Source organism: Notothenia rossii (genome assembly GCF_949606895.1).
Source record: "Notothenia rossii genome assembly, chromosome: 8".
In the NCBI taxonomy this organism is placed as follows: domain Eukaryota; kingdom Metazoa; phylum Chordata; class Actinopteri; order Perciformes; family Nototheniidae; genus Notothenia; species Notothenia rossii.
In genome coordinates, this window is record NC_136906.1 from 9932356 (window position 1) to 9950798 (window position 18443).

At 41.7% G+C, this 18443-nt stretch overlaps 1 protein-coding gene and 2 long non-coding RNA genes across 4 annotated transcripts in view; 1 reads left to right on the forward strand and 2 right to left on the reverse strand.

Annotated features, from left to right (window-relative positions):
* Window positions 1-71: 71 nt before the first annotated feature.
* LOC307017022 lies at window positions 72-2602 on the forward strand. Of its 2 annotated transcripts, XR_013801995.1 has the most exons (10): window positions 72-191; window positions 451-520; window positions 698-750; window positions 938-987; window positions 1181-1292; window positions 1471-1524; window positions 1718-1826; window positions 2002-2054; window positions 2241-2298; window positions 2460-2602. It is a non-coding gene; the product is annotated as an uncharacterized lncRNA (long non-coding RNA). The 2 variants fall into 2 exon arrangements; XR_013801996.1 differs by lacking the exon at window positions 1471-1524.
* fbf1 (Fas binding factor 1) lies at window positions 2544-14916 on the reverse strand. Its single transcript, XM_079646445.1, has 32 exons — window positions 14445-14916; window positions 14241-14271; window positions 13846-13893; window positions 13721-13766; window positions 13572-13641; window positions 13424-13474; window positions 13194-13335; window positions 12985-13065; window positions 12836-12877; window positions 12029-12166; window positions 11810-11945; window positions 11429-11577; window positions 11249-11342; window positions 9852-10310; window positions 9707-9772; window positions 9542-9612; window positions 8956-9156; window positions 8797-8849; window positions 7946-7993; window positions 7757-7861; window positions 7562-7662; window positions 7169-7375; window positions 5739-5846; window positions 5364-5503; window positions 5117-5235; window positions 4445-4567; window positions 4180-4356; window positions 3681-3857; window positions 3460-3597; window positions 3257-3353; window positions 3044-3168; window positions 2544-2722 (listed from the first exon to the last, which is right to left on the reverse strand). Exons 1-32 carry the CDS (start codon window positions 14445-14447, stop codon window positions 2639-2641), a joined length of 3630 nt encoding a protein of 1209 aa, XP_079502571.1. The 5' UTR covers window positions 14448-14916; the 3' UTR covers window positions 2544-2638.
* A 1525-nt stretch (window positions 14917-16441) lies between these two features.
* Window positions 16442-18443, reverse strand: part of LOC307015582 — a 2841-nt gene continuing 839 nt past the window's right edge. Inside the window, exons 2-4 of the long non-coding RNA XR_013801600.1 lie at window positions 18392-18443; window positions 16682-16719; window positions 16442-16541 (exon numbers count right to left, since the gene is read on the reverse strand). The exon at window positions 18392-18443 is cut by the window's right edge and continues 40 nt beyond it. This is a non-coding gene — a long non-coding RNA (uncharacterized lncRNA). The remainder of the gene's footprint in view (window positions 16542-16681; window positions 16720-18391) is intronic.

Here is an 18443-nt window from a genome sequence, read left to right on the forward strand (position 1 = left end):
GCCACACCCAGTCAGTAGTCACGTGGGATGTGACGTTTCCAACCTATAAAAGCCTCTCCACGCGAGACTTCCGTTCCTGTTCTCCTTCACTGTCTGCGTTGAAGCTACACTCCGCAGCATGTGGCTCTCACAGGGCATGATACTTCTATATCTAGATATTAAGTTTGCTGCAGACGAACCACCCTGAAAAGGTAATGCTTTATGATTACATAATGATACTTAAATGTGAGGATTTTTATGTGGTTTTATGGGAATTGTGCTAGCTTTCACCGTTAGCTGTTAGCTCTTCTTGACTAAGGCCAACACGTGCTTGAATCCATTTGAGCTTAAGTTGAAAAGTACGCTATTTCGCACACGCTTTTTTGCCTTAAATTCACTGGCTCATTCCTTTTTAACATGCATATAACTTAAATGGCCATTCCATGTCTCAATAATTCCTTTACCTTACAGGCACTTTTCCTCATGCGGAATGAAGCTAATCTTCCTACAACAGATACGAAGTCCTTCTTCGTAATGAAAGGTAAGAATGACGAGCCTGTGTGCATTACATTATTGACTTGATGCAGTCTATATGATGATTCTGTTATCCCTGTCAGAAATACAAGTGTTGAAACCAATGGTATCTGACTAGCTGCATACTTACTTATGGAGTCACATGCTGCTGATGAATTGTCACTAAAGAAGCTTCTCTTTTCAGGTTCACGTGGGTCCTCGTTGACACTGGCTGAAAATAAGGAGGCCTGGTGAAAGGTGTGTACCACCCTACTGTGCATTCAATAATTAACTCCATGCAGTCTATATGATGATTCTGTTATCCCTGTCAGAATAACAAGTGTTGAAACCAATGGTATCTGACTAGCTGCGTACTTGCTTGTAGAGTCCCATACTGCTGATGAACTATCACTAAAGAAGTTTCTCTTATTTATTTTTTTTACAGATAAGGGTCCTCATTGAGACTGGCTGAAAATGAAGCGGGCCTGTTGAAAGGTGTGTACCACCCTGCTGCCTTTCATCCATGTTTCCAATGATTCAGTGATGATAACTGCTGCATAGGAAGTGCCGTCTTATGCGAAACTGACGATTGAAGCTGTTCTGAGGATTGTTGAACCTTCAGGGTTTATGTTAACAATGTGCATAATCCAAACACTTAATAATCTAGATGTTAAATCTCTCCCTTCAGGCCCTGATCAGTAATGACAGACTATGACGTCCCTCTGGTGCTGAGAAAAGATGCTCGGGTTCATTTGGGTCCTCGTTGACACTGGCTGAAAATGAAGCGGGCCTGGTGAAAGGTGTGTACCACCCTACTGTGCACTCAATAATTGATTTATGCAGTCTATATGATGATTCTGTTATCCCTGTCAGAATAACAAGTGTTGAAACCAATGGTATCTGACTATCTGCATACTTACTTGTAGAGTTCCATGCTTCTGATGAACTATCACTAAAGACTTCCTTTTTTTTTTTAAGGTTCTTGAGGGTCCTCATTGAGACTGGCTGAAAATGATGCGGGCCTGTTGAAAGGTGTGTACCACCCTACTGCCTTTGATCCATGTTTCCAATGATTCAGTGATGATAACTGCTGCATAGGAAGTGCCGTCTTATGCGAAACTGACGATTGAAGCTGTTCTGAGAATTTTTGAAACTTCAGGATTTATGTTGACAGTGTGCATAATCCAAACACTTAATAATCTATATGTAAAATGTCTCCCTGCAGGTCCTGATCAGTAATTAAAGACTATGACGTCCCTTTGGTGCTGAGAAAAGTTCCTCGGGTTCATGTGGGTCCTCGTTGACACTCTGAAAATGAGGAGGCCTGGTGAAAGGTGTGTACCACCCTACTGTGCACTCGATAATTAACTCAATGCAGTCTATATGATGATTCTGTTATCCCTGTCAGAAATACAAGTGTTGAAACCAATGGTATCTGACTAGCTGTGTACTTACTTGTAGCGTCTCATGCTGCTGATGAACTATCACTAAAGACTTTTTTTTTTTAAGGTTCTTGAGAGTCCTCGTTGGGTCGGTGGGAAAGGATGCGGGCCTGGTGAAAGGTGTGTACCACCCTGCTGCCTTTCATCCGTGTTTCCAATTATTCAGTGACGATAACTGCTGCATAGGAAGTGCCGTCTTATGCGAAACTGACGATTGAAGCTGTTCTGAGAATTGTTGAACCTTCATGTTTATGAGGTGTATAATCTGAATACTTAATAATCTAGATGTTAAATCTCTCCCTTCAGGTCCCGATCAGTAATGAAAGCCTGTTACGTCCCTCTGGTGCTGAAATAATTTGCTCAGGTAATTTCAAGCGCTAATGTTGATTCAAAGTCAAGCCAGTGATGAAAAAAGTTATCCCTGTCTGAACATAAGTGTGGACCTATGGTAACCTGAGGCTTGACTGCAGAAACAGTTTGCTAACTGGTGGTTGGTTTTAAATGTTTTTGTTTCTTTCCTTGCAGAACAAATGTAAGGAGAAACCGATTGGATTGATCCAGAAGTCAGACTCTGCAGTAGATTTGTTGGTGTACAAATTAAATACAATGTTTTCTCTAAAATGTGTTTAATAAAATTGTTTGTATAAAAACATTGAAGTACAATGGCACATGGAAAGTAACATGAATCTTATTGCATGCATTGGTCAATCTGTGTTGAAGGTCGATCTGTAAGATTTCTTCTTTAAATTCTCCAAGAACACTTGTTCTTCTTGGAGGTATTCACGGTCCTGTGGGGAGGTGGAGAAAAGCTTTATAATGAAACTCAATGTTAAAATGTACTGATGAATGTGACTGAGCCACTGTGGCATTTTGCTCCTATTGACATTAAAAACCTCAATATCAATCTTTGTTACTTTAATTGTATTTATTTATCTAAGGTCTAGACCAGCTTCAGTTACATTTACCACATGTTTGCTTATCATAACTTGGATGCTGTCACTTGTTAAATGGAAGAATAATACTTTCAATCTTATGCACCCATATAAATGATCACACAACTTTTACATACTAGCTAGAAATCCTAATGAAGGACAGACTCCAGTGGATACCTTTTCTGCCGTGTACTTCCAGAGAGTCAGACTAGCCTGGAGAGCCATGGACTGAGAGTTTGCCAACGAAGTCAGAGGTGGAAAGATCAGGGTAGATGTCAGCTCGGGGTTTGGCAACACTGAAACTACACATACAAATAAAACAGTTATATCAAATGGGGTCATTTTGGGTTACTCTTTATTTTATTATAGTCAACTGGATAAACACCTCACCTGGTAGGCTTGGTGTCATTTGTGCAAACGAGCTCATGGGAGCGTCTTGTCTCAGCATCTCGGTGTCCTTCTGCAGATGACTTAACCGCGTTCGCTCCTGGATGAAAAATAGTTGTACTGTTACAATCCGTGTGATCAAAATATTTGTATAAAATAGAAGCCAAATCTGAAGAATTTGGCATAAAGACTTGTCTGAGACTCACCTGAAGGATTCGTTGTTCTTGCTGCCTCAGCCGCTCTGTCTGCGAATGGATATGTCTGAGTCTCGCCTCGTGGTCAGTCTCCACTCGTTTTGCCTCCTGCAACGCTCGTTCTCCTTCCTCAAACTTCTCTGCAGCGAGCTGTAGAAAGCATACATTGTCCAAACTCAAGATATTGCACATTGTTTCCTGCACTTCATTTAAGAATCACGGTGTTAATGTACCTTGCTGAAGGCCTCCACCTCCTGGGCTCGTGTCTTGAGTCTCAACGCGGTGCTGCTGATTCTGTCTTTCTCGCTGTCCAGTTCCTCTCTCAGTCTTTCCAGAGTCTCCCTCTCCTGTGCCACAACCATCTGCTTCTGTTTCAGCTCCCCGGTGTGAAGCTTTAAGTCTGCTTGGTCCTACAAGAGAAAAGTAGATTTAAGTCCTTTAGTGTCCCGTCTATCCCAGGGAGCTCAACTAAATGCACTTTTGAATATACCCCCATTACATTATTTTACTGTAAGGCAAAGCATTTTTAAAGTATTAAGATAATTCAATTATTGAAATTACTTTAAAATACATTAAAAAAAACAGGCATATTTGGAGAATAATAACTAAAAGCTCACTCTCTCTTGACTGAGGACAGAAAGCACCTGTCCCAGAACACCTAGAAGAGTTCTGGAAGGTTTATAAATGAACCACATAATGACAACATTAGTTTTGAACTGAAAGGACCGTCACCTGTGCCAGACCTATGATGGAGCCCTCCCTCCTCTCCAACAGACTGCTGACCTCCCGCTCGGCCCTCTCGTGCCTCTGCTTCTCCAGGGCGTGGAAGTGGGTCCAGTCAGCAGCCAGCTTCCTCCTCTCCTCCGCACAGTGCTGCATCACCGACTTCTGCTCCTCCAGGAGTGCACTCTGATGGAACACCACGGAGACACGCAGGAGACGTAAGAAGGAACCACGCATCGATTCGAGTTGGATGTGGATGTTCCACCTGGCTCACCTTAGCTCTCTCCAGCTCCTCTCGTTCCATGTTGATCTGCAAGCTGAGGACGTGCCGCTCTCCCTCCAGCCCTCTCTGGGTACACTCTGCCTTGGCCTGCTCGGCTGTCATCTTCCAGCGGTCCTGAGAAATACAACGATAAAGTCCGATTGTCAGTTGTTGACAGACAAGGGGAGTAACTGTACTAACTCACAGTTACATAAACAAGTACTGTAGAAAAACATCAGATGACTAGTACATTCAAACAAATCTGAGATTGCTAACAAGATTACAAAACACACATTTGCTTTTTGGCCTTCATTTAGACTTTTTTCAAATATCTTTGACTTTTTTTACATCAACTAGCTGGATACCTGATTTGTTAAACAAAAATACTCTTTAAAATACTTTTAAATGCATGAATTATACTAAACCTGAAAGGCAATTTATTTTCTTTAGGGTTATGGTTAGGGTTATTTTTGCATTGCATTTGATTTGAAGGTAATCCAAAAGTAAGTAATCAGGTGACATTACATTTATGTTCTACAGGTTACTAGTAATTGTAAACAAAGACATTTTTAAAGAAACCCTCCCAGATCTGGTTGGTGAGGGGAAAGTATCAATCTTCATTGCAAGCGTGTGTACTTTATGTATGCACTTGTGTAAGGCTTAATCCTACAGATTGACCCCGACCTTCTCAAGTTGTCTCTGCTGCTCATTGAGCTGAGAGTCCATCCTGGAGATTATTTCCTTCAGGTACGTTCTCTCCTCCGCCATGGCCTTCTGCTGCTGGGCCAGACGCTCCTGCATCACTGAAACGAGCATTTGGAGAATGACCTCAACCCACTTGCAATTCGACACCGACCACAGTATGCTGTTAGCCAACTTGTGTTTTGACCCATTTGAACAAAGTGTGCACGTTTATGTGTGCGTGATGTACTTCGAAGCTGCTCGTCTCGGTGCCGTGCCCCCTGCTCCAGGCCCTGCGCCGTGTGTTCATGTGTGCTCTCCACCCGGGAAGAGAGATCCCCCAGCCGAGAGGAGAACTGCTCCATCTGCTCAATCACCCCCGTGAGGGACCTGGACCAAGGAAACACAGTTATACTACAGTAGTGTTGCACAAATCCCAAAACCAACCTGAATACGATTGGTTGATTAGTGTTGAAAAGCTGTTCCAATACAGAAAATAAGAAAAATAAACTCTTCCAACATAGTGTATTCAAAATATCAGCAGTGATTTCAAACAAACACACATGGAACATACTACTAGTGTTAACAGGAGTATGTATCGCAGTGTCATTCGTTTCCATCTAACCTGGTCTGTGATGTCGCGCTTGTTACAGCATCAATCTCCTCCTCCTTTAGTTTCTTCAGTCTCTTGACCTGGTCTTCGTGGTCCTTCTTCATCTCTAATATAGATTTCCTTCACGGAAAAAATACAGTCAGCTTCGGTCATTTGTTTATTTACAACCGATACGTTTATTGTAGGCTGTAGATGGCTTTTTTGCTGAGTTATCGGAAAAACGTGGTTCTTTTTGAATAAGTGAGTTCTTTAGACATCTGTCCACATTCCAGATAAGAGGGGATTATGGGTATTACTCTGCTAGTCTACCCAGATAACTCGGTGAACGTGCCTCTTGAATCAGGCACCGAATGTGCAGGAAGATTAAATCGCATTATGCAATATGAAGACTAAGCCGAGTGATCTGATGACTATGTTTCTGTCTTTTGCTTCAAATGGAACAATGATCTAATCCTGTGTATCCCTCTTTGTTGTGTTGAATACATTTTAAATTACTGGCTAGTGTGAAATAATCACTTACTGTAATTAGGGCTTCTTTACTCCCAATAGAAGTGCTTTATGTCAGGGAATCACTTCCATAGATGTTGACCTTTTGCCCTCTGACGCAGATGACCAACCTTGGCAGGTCTGTTATCTCCCTTAAGGAGGGGGCTGCCTTAGCCATTTGTTGTTGTTACAAGTTTATGACCAGGCAACTTTCAGGTCTGAGATAGTTGATTGTTATGGGGACGTATGGAACACTTCCTTCCGTTTGATGAACCCAAGGTGCCAAATCTTCGAGGCCATAAGCGTCAACTGCAAAGTAATTCAGTATCCCCAGCTGTTTAGTCTATCTAGTGAAGAATGTTGATTACCCTCATTCCAAACTAGTTCAGACCTCTACGAGAGGAAGGTTTCTTAAGGCATCTCAACCGTGTGGTCAGACCACGCCCGTGACATGTCTTGTGAGTTCTCTGGCCGAAGCTCCAAATAAACCGTCAGTGTTTGCCATCAAAGCTCCAGCTCTCCTCGTGTCTCTCTGAGTCCTGACTCCAATTGCTTCAGAAGTTTCCCCCACACTTTATACAATAACATAATGGTTTAAAATCCAATGCAATGTTTAGGTATGTACTGTGCCTGCCCTCGCAGCTTAAACATCTGCAATAATAGGCATTGTGTGTAGAGAAGGAACAGCTGTGTTTGCAGACCTCATGTTAACCTTATTCTGATTTCGTATAGACTTTACAACACACACAAAACTGGGTCAACGCTGTGAAAATGATATACATAGTACATGGAGGGGGCATGCACTTCTATAGAATGTAAGGTTAACTCAGAAACTCTTGTGATGGTTGACCTCTGGAGTATTAAACACCTGTGATATTTTCAACTGTAAGTGTCGGCAAGAGATCCTGACTAAAATGTGTCCCATACTTCGCATCTATCAACATTTCTCGCTGTACCTCTGGAGGTCTCGGAGCCTCTCCACCTCGCGGTCTCTGTCCTGCTGGGCCTGGGTCAGTTTGCGCTGGTACTGAGCCTGCAGCTCGGAGCGTTCCTGCTCGGCGGATCGCGTTGCTGCTGCCAGACGTTCCATGAGGTCTTCACACTCCTGTCGCGCTTGTGTCTCCCTCTGGGCTGCCGATTCCTCGAGCAGCTTCGCGCGAGCCCTGCACGTGCACAGAGATAAGGAAAGCATGTGCTAAGCAAACATAAGCAGCTTGAAGTGCAGGGAACTATGCATAATGTATGTTAAACATGTACATAGGAGCACATTCGCCCTACATGTGTGTGTGTGTGTGTGTGTGTGTGTGTGTGCGTGTGTGTGTGTGTGTGTGTGTGGAGGAATTAACTACTTGTTTGTGTTTTCCATGAGTTCCATATCCTGTTTATGCCGCTGCCGGACACTCGCTAGCAACATTTGGCTTTGCTCTCGCTCCAGCTGCAGAGTCTTCACCTAGACAGTAACACATAGGATGAAATATAGGAATCTTTTTTGCAGCATTGAAGTTTCTTTGTGTCCTTTACACATTACACCAACATTAATATACCTGTCCCTCCAGTTGGATGATGCGAGCCTGTAAAGCTTGATCATCTCCAGCTTGCTGCTCTCTTACATTGACCCCCCCGAGACCCAGCAACTGAGACTGCATCATCTTTAGGAGAAAAGTAAACAAGTCAAGAACAATTCATGTGCATAAACAGAAAACTGGAGTATATGTGCAAGTAACATTCCTGACCTGCTGTTGTAGAAGCAGCTGCTGCAGAAAGTCTGCTGAGAGTGGCACCTTCACAGAAGAAATAGAGAAGGGTTATTCGCTAAAAACACATGTGAATGCCAAAATGGTGACAAACCTTAAAGGGGCCCTATTATGCTCCTTTTCAGGTTTCATAATTGTATAAATGGATTTCAGGTTTCATAATGTTGTGTCTCTACTCTGACATGTCTCCATGCTTTAATGTTCAAAAATCTCTTAATTTTCCTCATACTGCCTGTGCTGCAGCACCTCTTTTCACCCTCTGTCTGAAACCAGAGCCCAGCCTGCTCTGATTGGTTAGCTGGCTTGCTCTGTTGTGATTTGTTAACTTCTTAGGGATGTCCCGCCCCTTAGCCTATTAATATAATGTGTAGGAGCACTATCCAATAGAAGCGCATGTCTTACATAGTGACGTCACTATGTTACAGAAGTAAACAGAAGGTCCTTCTTTCCTGTAGTGATCAGGCTGTACAAGCACTATGGCCCCTGGTAGACCCCCCCCCCCACACACATAGACTGGAATACCCCTGATTTGCAATAACACTGTCTGAAACAATAAAACTATGTGGAATATATCCTCCTGCAATTTCACGTTTACTACCATGGTATACATATCTTCTATTTTTGTTGTTTTTTAGTTATTGTGTTATTAATAATAACGTGTGCATACTTAGCCATTTTTTTATTTTGTATGTTTATCGGCTGTTGTACATTTTCCCGTGCGGGACAAATAAAGGATTTCTGATTCTGATTCCAATGAAAGCGTTTTAGGCAGGAGGGGGAAACCCCAGAAAGCATAACAGGGGCTCTTTAAAACAGACAAGTATGAATACCTGTTGTTGGACAGCACTTGATGTATTCTGCATTTGGTTTGGCTGCTGAACAGCTGCAAAGAACACAACCATGAGTATATTCAAATGATCACATTTAATATTACAGCAATGGTGAATACTGCATGTACAACTACTTCAGCTCGGCCCTAGATTACCTACACCACATTGAGCCAGGCAGTGCAGTAGAGGTAGGGTGGAGCAGTGGCAGCTGATGGGGCGTTTCATCCGCAGACTGACTGGGTCCTCTTAGGATCCCGGATCCCTTATGGGGTGGCGGGTGGTGGGGTCGGGATTGAGACTGGGTGTGGCTAACGCTAGCAGTAGAGACTGGCAGAGGGCGAGGTAATTGAGGAGGGTAATCTGAGGGAGGAGAGGAATTAAGAGTTTGTTGGAGCTCTACATTGGCATGGACAGCTGAGGAGGATGTTAAGATGGAGGGGAGCGGAGGGTTGGTGGTTGGTGTATATTCTGTAACGACTGAAGGGGATTGTGGTGGAGTTAAGGTGTAAGAGGGAATGGTATCTGTACGAGAGGAGGGGCAGAATGTGAGTTGATGATCCAATGAGATGGGCAGGACGTTATACAAAATAGAAAAAGGTTTTAGAAGTGGGTTTTGTGAAAATGACTGGATGATTGATCAATTGACAGGGTATGATGAAAAGTTTCCACAGATGAGCGTCACTTTTGAAAGTCACCATTCAAATTATATCTATACAAATGTAAGACTTGTTATGTCGATAAACACCTTGCCTGGTCCTCGTCTCTCTGACGGGAGTGGAGTGAGCGTTGGGGCTTTGCTGTCCGAGAAAAGTGCTGCTGTACAAAACAAAAAGGAAAGTAACAGAAATATCAAACAAAAAATCCACTTACAGTTCAGTGGTTTTATGGATTTACAAAACAAACATCTTACTTAGCTTCCGTGACAGATGTAAGAGTGTCCTCTCCGGCCCTGGGAGCTTGTGAAGCCACTTGTTGACTGAAAAAAAACATTCAGTACTGAGAAACAAACTTCGTCTTTGTTTTATTTAATTATTTTTATTTTCTTTGTTGTGTACCTCACAGCCGACTCCAGATCCACTTCTTCTCTCAGGCCTAAAGACACTTCCTGTTTGGATGTTTTAGCCTCAGAGTGTGTCACAGCCAGACCCTTCTTCCTGCTCAGAGCTCCTGCTAACCAATCATCTTCCTCCTCCTCCTCTTTCGGCTGGCTTTTAGAGACCTCTGGCTGGGTTTGCTTGGCGAGAGTAGCAGGTACGGTAGGAGTGTCTGCTGCCACTTTAACAGCCAATGTGGCATTACTACCAGTCAGAGAGGGTCTTTTCTCTAATGGAGGGGAGGAGGGAGGTATTGGAGAGTCTGTTGAAGTCTCTTTGGCGTCATCCTCCGCAAAGATCTGGTCGTCGTTTGTCTTCAGGCCGAGCCAGTCAGCCGATGGGCGCTGCCGTGTGGAGATGGGGGTGGAGGGCTTTGGTTTCTTCTCCGGGGTAGAGGGACTGACATCCTCTGTGGAGAATCTGATATGAAAAAAAAAGGTAAGGGTAGAAAGACGGTGATGGCCAACAGCCAAGCTGGCGACAGCACCACAAAAACATGATAGCAACTAGCCAAAACCAAGAAGGACACAGCAAAAAAAACGAGATAGCAACACCCCAAAACCAAGATGGCGACTCCATCAAACCAAGATGGCGACTCCATCAAACCAAGATGGCGACTCCATCAAACCAAGATGGCGACTCCATCAAACCAAGACGGTGACTCCATCAAACCAAGATGGCGACTCCATCAAACCAAGACGGCGACTCCATCAAACCAAGATGGCGACTCCATCAAACCAAGACGGCGACTCCATCAAACCAAGATGGCTACTCCATCAAACCAAGATGGCGACTCCATCAAACCAAGACGGTGACTCCATCAAACCAAGATGGCGACTCCATCAAACCAAGATGGCTACTCCATCAAACCAAGACGGCAACCCCATCAAACCAAGATGGCGACTCCATCAAACCAAGATGGCTACTCCATCAAACCAAGATGGCGACTCCATCGAACCAAGACGGTGACTCCATCAAACCAAGATGGCGACTCCATCAAACCAAGATGGCGACTCCATCAAACCAAGATGGCTACTCCATCAAACCAAGATGGCAACCCCATCAAACCAAGATGGCGACTCCATCAAACCAAGACGGTGACTCCATCAAACCAAGATGGCGACTCCATCAAACCAAGATGGCGACTCCATCAAACCAAGATGGCTACTCCATCAAACCAAGATGGCAACCCCATCAAACCAAGATGGCGACTCCATCAAACCAAGATGGCAACCCCATCAAACCAAGATGGCGACTCCATCAAACCAAGATGGCTACGGCCCAAAACCAAGATGGCAACTGCCTAAAAAGCTAAAAGGGCAACCGATTAAGACACCGAGATTAGGCTTTACACACACCTGACAGAGTGTCTGCGGGACTGGCGCCCCTCAGGCGTGGACCCCAGAGTGGGCTGATAGGAGCCAAATGTGAGGTCCTCTTCTGGAAGTGTTTCTGATTAAAAAAAAGATACAAGATTATCCATTTGAAAGAGTAGCTGCTCATAATAATGACAGCAGAAGGACATGGTGCCCCGTTACCTTTCACGGTAAACGTCTTATCTTGCTGCGGCTTCTCTTGAGTTTGTTCCTTCTTCTCGCCCGTCGGAGGTCTCTCCAGAAGACGAGGGGAGGTCAAACTCTCCAGAATCTCATCTAGTTTGGTACGAGGCCTCTGAGGTGTCTCACTCCTGAGGAAAGGAGGCAGAACAGAGGGAAATGAGAGACGGAAAGGACAGGGAAAGTATTAAATAGTGAAGGCAAAACAACATAGAAACAAATATATATATGCCCTAGGCGAGAGATGCTGCTTTCTTTGTGTAGCTTTGTTTTTAGCCGCACCCTGAAGCCCATAGCACTAATTATTTATTGTTTGAGCGCTATAAAAAAGGACAACAGCAAGCGTGCGAACAGAGCTGTTACCTGTCCTTGCTGGACCAAAGCGCGGCCTCTTTTTTCTTCGGAGCGTTTTTATTATCACCGTCAAATCCGAGTGCGTCCATTAGATCCTCCTTATCGTCATCAAATGTGAGATCACTTCGTTTAGTTGCTGCTTTAGCTGGTGAACCAAAAATATAAACACTAACACATTCAGTACCTTGTTTTTTAAAATAAAGACGTATGTATCATTTAAAGACTCACATGTTGGAGTCTTTAGGATAGCTGTTGGGGATGGCGGTGCTTTTTCACGTTTGGCTTTCTGTGTGATAGATTTAGGCTCGGGCTTAGTTTCATCTGGAAGCAAATCATCAAGTAGATCCGCCAGGGGGTCGTCAACGTCTGCGGAGGAAATGAAACTCTTTACATTATGTATACTTCTTCTTTATACACCAGGCTGTTGAGCAGTAAATGCTAAACAGGCATCACATATGTTCGAATGTGCAAATATGTTTAAATGATGAGGTTTACACATTTCAGCATGTGTTTATACACTGAGTCAGCCATATATTAGGGACATCTGTTAGCACCAATATGACATACTTATTAGAGATTGTTATGTATTGGAATACAAGCATTTCCAGACTTTTACTATAAGAATAGATTTGATGTACTTTACTGATCCCAAATTTGAAAATTGTTTTGTTCTAGCGGCAAGTAAAAACACATTTCACATCAATTAAAAATAATCAGTTAAAAAATACTTTAACAATGGAATGATATTTGTATGGAGTATTTATAATGTAAATAATATAAAAATATGATATATTGTCAACCTCTTGTATGTGAAAAAGGGTCGACAAAATATTGGAAACACCTTTCAACATAAGGATGGATTTAATGGAAGATTTAGATTGCTTTCATTGTACCGGTGTACCAAATACATTTGAACTTGTTTATAATTGTGTGGATATCTGTTGGATACACATCTCTTGTCTAAACTACACACAAAAAACACCTTTAACTACCAACTGATATTATTCAACTACACACATATCTGTACTAATGTACCTTTAGTGTCAGGAGTCTGACCTTCATCTTCACCCCCACTGTCTACATAAATGCAGCAGTTTGAGGAAAAAAACACAGCAACGCTATCAGTTAACAGCTGCTGAGTTATATAGTGTGTGATGGATGAGACGGGGGACGGGGGCGGGCACCTGAGAAAGTGAACTTCTTGTAGTTATGCGCTGTGGATGCCGGTGCAGAGTATGTCTTCCTCCCTCCTGTGGTGAGTTCATCTGAGTGGAGAGGGGAAGACAAACAGCTCTCTGTTTCTGCTGCTTTAAATGCAAACTTCAAAGTGGGTAATAATGTGAAGCTGATAATGAGGAAATAATGAATTCAAGAACACTCTGCATTGAATTACCTGCTCCCCCTGGCTTTGCTTTACTTTCTATGGTGGATGAGTCTTTTTTTGGCCCTTCGTTACCAAACGGCTTTAATTGTGCAGGAGCTGAGCTGGGCTTTTTCTTTGGTGCAAAAAGGTCAGCATCCATATCATCCATGTCCTGTGCAAAAACAAAGGACAGTAGAGCTGAGGCTATGTGCAAAGAACTAGAAATCCGAATTCTTGTATTGGTATACATGATGACCTACCTTCATGTTCTTCAAAATGTCATTGGGATCTGCTGCTGAGACATCAGAGTCCTGGACAGGAAAGTAAATAGTAACAAATAGACAATAAATAATGCTAGAAATATAAGACTGTATCTATGTGTGTATTTTCATATTTTGGTCTACATACCTCAGTGTCCACACCATCCCTCTTCACCTCCTCTGCTAGCATACTGAAGATGTTATCAGTGGCAGAAGTGCTGGAGAAGGAAAAATGTTTATTGCAATCAGTTTTGATTTATAATTGTTGGCATGTAACTTTGGATTCCTCCAACTTACCGATTCAGTTGCCCACTGCGGGTTGATTTGCCCCTTACTGGGAGTTCTGGTAAGTAAATCAAATAGTAAACACACAAAACTCTTACAATAATACAAATTAATATATTGGATATCTGACTACTTACTTCCTTCATCAAATAAGCTGTCAAGCAAATCTTCATCTCCGAAAGGACCTAGGGGAAACCGTGGAGAGGCAGAAATAAACAAGCTTGAGACTCTTCAACTTTAGTGTCTCCTGGGGAAATGTTGTCTTGCAGACGTAACTAGACCCAGGTACAAAAAACATAAAAAAACAGCCTTCATAAAAACATCTAGTGAGAACAGTAAACCTACAATATAGCAGCAAGAAAATGTATGTATATTACATTTTCATTATGATGTCACCAGCTGAATACTACTTTATGTTTTTGTATTCTAATATTGTGTGGCATAGCCTACTCTAAATGCTACAATACATAGTAATACAACATGAGAAATAAACTATGGAATAAAGCATTATAATAATACTTGAAGAACTTACTTTTGGATGGTTTGCCCTTCTGATTTGAAGCCTGTAAAAGCAGTGATATATCATGAGTTATATTACAGCTGGGGGAGATTTACCTAGTGTCACTAAACCATGGACCTACTGCAGATAGCAAATCATTGCATTTTTACAAAGTGATTGAAAACAAGGATTTAACTTGAAGAATCGAGCAAACACTGAGGCACAAGTTTGACTCACCATGTTGAATATCTCCTTGTAGCTTTAATGTTATTGTAGCTAGCTAACTACCTTACTTAGCTAAATCTGATTAGGCGTCTCCTGTTTCCATTGGTAACCACTCCGTTACACCGGTGAGCTTTCATTTCAAGGACATATTACACGATTGTAGTTTGTATTAAGCTTGGTTACACGTCGTATTGTTTCATGCTTTTATACAGCCATTTTTGGTCAGTTAGCAGTCCAAAAGATACTCCGTTACTTTGAAGTAAATTAACATTAAAGCGAATCACACCGCCGCTACACACTGCTTTAGATATTGCTACATCGACATGGCTGTCCGTTAGCCAAATAGCACACCTAGTTATGCTAATTCATACTTTTATTCGTAGAATTTAAATTATTTTCAACTATGAGCTAGGAAAATCACAAGCATCTGTTTTTGAGATTTACTGCAGCATTATAGTTACCACAACCAGCGCGAGACACACACTTCCTGTTTACAGTTAGCTTTGCATTGTGGGTAGGGTAGTTTTTAAGAGTACCCTTTTAGCGTGCCCTTTGAAGAATAATGTTTCAGAAAAATTGTTTTTTTTTACCTGTAATTATGTATGAAGTTGCTAGTTTTACATTTTCTGCCCCATTTTTTAGATGCTTGCTTACTTTGTGAATCCTACCAAACCATCAGGTTTACCACCAGGTGGCGTCAAAGCTTAGAAGATAGGTCAAATGAAATGAGTTGCAACAAAACTGAAGGGCTGAATAATTTATCTTCTGATGCCTATGTTTAATTCAGTGAGGTCTAGGCCTGATGTTGCACTCTTAATCAGTACAATGATAACCAGTAAGCATCTTTGCTATTTCGCATGAAATGTTTTCATGCGCTCCTTGGCTGGGATTATACCATAGACTGAATATATAAAGGATTATACATGCATGGCAACATCATGCGATTGGTTCAATGAGCAAGGCCAACAAGCTAACATTCTTTATTTAAAACATTTGGTATTTGCATGCAAGGATATGTTTATGTTTGTAGATATTCTCTGATGATGGAATGTTTATTGTTTTATATTCAATTACACTTTAAATGCCTTTTATTGCACTGAAATACCTTTAAGTAGGAAAGTCATCCTGCAACTTCTAGAGAAACATATCTGACACATATAACTTTTAAATTGTTTAGCATTCCCATTTGATTGTTGAGCAAAAGTGCATGCAGAATTGATGTACCATGAAGGAGAACACTATTCACTGTAATGTCATTAGTATGCAATGAGAATGGTCTTTTGAAAAAAAAATATTGCTAACATCACAGCATAACGACTAAAATATATATTGCCAAGAAACAAAACTGACCAAACTACGGGGCATGTAATTAACTTTATCGTTATACCTTTTTATACTATTTGAGTTGAATGTTGTGGTTGGACGCACTGAATTTAATCTAATCTGGGGAAATAAATTATTCACCGATGCTAAAATAGGAAAAATGTACTCCTTTTTAATATATCATCATTGAATCAATAACAGTTGTTCTTAGTGCATGGAAAAGACACTCTTCATTGGCATTGAGAAGTAAACAGCGGCACACAAATGCATTTCATTGATTTATTTCATCAGTGGGCTTCTCTTGTGAGATCATCCTTTACAACCTTTAAGTGATCCTGGGCTCCTGCCATTTCCATACTAAACTGGACGTCAGCCCCTATTTTAGAATTAATTAGGTCACTTATGAGATCTCAAGAGACGCGACTCCTAAAGATACATCCAGTCAAATCCTGTCCTCATGAATACATTTAATAAAAATCATTAGTTGTTTTGAAAGCAAGCAATACAGAACATTTAAGAAATTAATATACTGCTTATATATGCAGAGGCACATCATGTTTTATTACTTTATACCCTATCAACTTTGAAATGACACAATTCAGTTTTCATGACAGGATTTGTCCGACTTGATCTTCCAAGAAATTGCTCAGTTGCTGTTTCCTGTTCCATCCATGATCAAAACAGGCCTTGTTGTTTTTCGAGCCCACTTTTTTTATTCCTGTTGGAAACCTTGGTGTGATAACAGGAAATAGTATCTGCGGAAATAAGTCTTGATAGCAGAGGCCACTGAGGACAGAAAACAAAACAAATCAGGGTTCAGCTTTCAGAGTTTTGATGGAAACAAACACTTGTGCACATTTTTGACAGTTTGTCCATTTGTTTTCTGGTTCATTCGAGGTAAAATATAGCAAATGACAGATGCTCACCGGATGCTCGCTACACTTGAGATGATGGCCTGTCAAGTCTTCAGGGAAGAGGGAGCACAGGAGAAAAGCAAATATGTAAAGTCATGAAGCGAAAAGGGAAAACGGTCAATCAAAAGAAAAAAAGGAATCACCATGACGATTAAATCCATTAAACTGTCGCCATAAAAAAGATTCAGTTCACATACAATGGTTGGATACAATGCAACCTTAGTTTATTGGTTTATACTGGGATCTTTTAGCTGCATCAAGTGGAAGGGTTGTAGGTAATGTACCCATAATAACCCTAAAGAGATGATGGATTGTTGCTTCTGAATCATTTAGTTTATATAGCAGTGTAGCAGTGAATACTTAAAAGCTAAATGTGGGGCAGGCATCTCAGCTCTTTATGCATCCGTGCTTCTGTAACATGCTCCACTGCTCCACTTTCTCCCCTTGTCTGGAGCCCCTCCTGTTAACCTCCACTAGCACACAAGCCCCGTGCTACACAGAGATTTCACAATACTGCTGGTAAGAAGCTTTGCTGCTTTTTTATAATGCCGCCACAGTGTGTACCCACACACACACACACACACACACACACACACACACACACACACACACACACACACACACACACACACACACACACACACACACACACACACACACACACACACACACACACACACACACACACACACACACACACACACACACACACCTGTCAATATCCCTTTGTCTGTCTGGATATGCTTCTGTGTCTCTGTCACCCACTGACATTCACAGTTTTGTTGTTTATATGCAGTTTTTTATATTTGGAATTTGCAACGTCATTCACTTTTATTTGAAAAATGACCCAATACTTGTTTTACTGTCTGATGATGAGGTTATGTCAAGATCAAACGTTTAAAGAGAAACCTTGAGTTTGAATTCAATTTGAAACAAATGAATCCCTATACAAAAAGAAGGGGGAACTAAGGGAAAAGTCCCCAAGAAGCCTGTTTAAAAAACTGGAATCTGGAGAACATGGATGTTTACAATGCAGGGAACACAAATAGAACATGCTATCTAGTTTCATCATTGGAATTTTAAGTGCCACAGTTTTGCAACCATAATCAGGCTTTTTAAGGGAGGATATCTTAACCTCGGCTGTTTGGAAGTGCATTACTAAAATCACTGAAACACCCCTTTGGCTAGGTTTCAAGTGTGACCAATAACAACGCTCACCTGGTGCTTACAACATTTGAGAAGATGGCGAGCTCTTGTCATGTTCAGGGGAGATGTAACCCAAGGGAATTAAAAGCAAACATGCAAAGTCACGATTATGAAGGGATATAATCATTCATAAAAGAATGACTCATCATGACTCAGCTAAATGCACTTTCTTCGTAAGATGTGGTATCTCCACATCTTTCAAAGGAACCTCGAGTTTAGAGTGAATTTGTTCCAAATGAGTTCCATTTTCAAGGAAATGATGGGAAAGTCATCAAAGATCTTGTCTTTCAAAGTGGGGTTTGGATAGCATTAGTGTTTACCAATCAGGAAACTCTAAATACGCTATCAGGTTTAATCGATGGAATTTTAAGTGCTGCCGGTTTGATACCAAAATCTAGCTTTTGAAGGGAGAAAGTCTTGGCCTCTGCAGTTACTAAAATCACAGGAAGACCCCCGTGGCTGCATATCCTCACTTTGTTTTCATTGGATAGATCGTTTGTCCTTTTTTGTCCTTACCCTTTGATGTTCACTGTTTTTCTCATTTTGGGGTTTCTGTTGCTCCATTGCT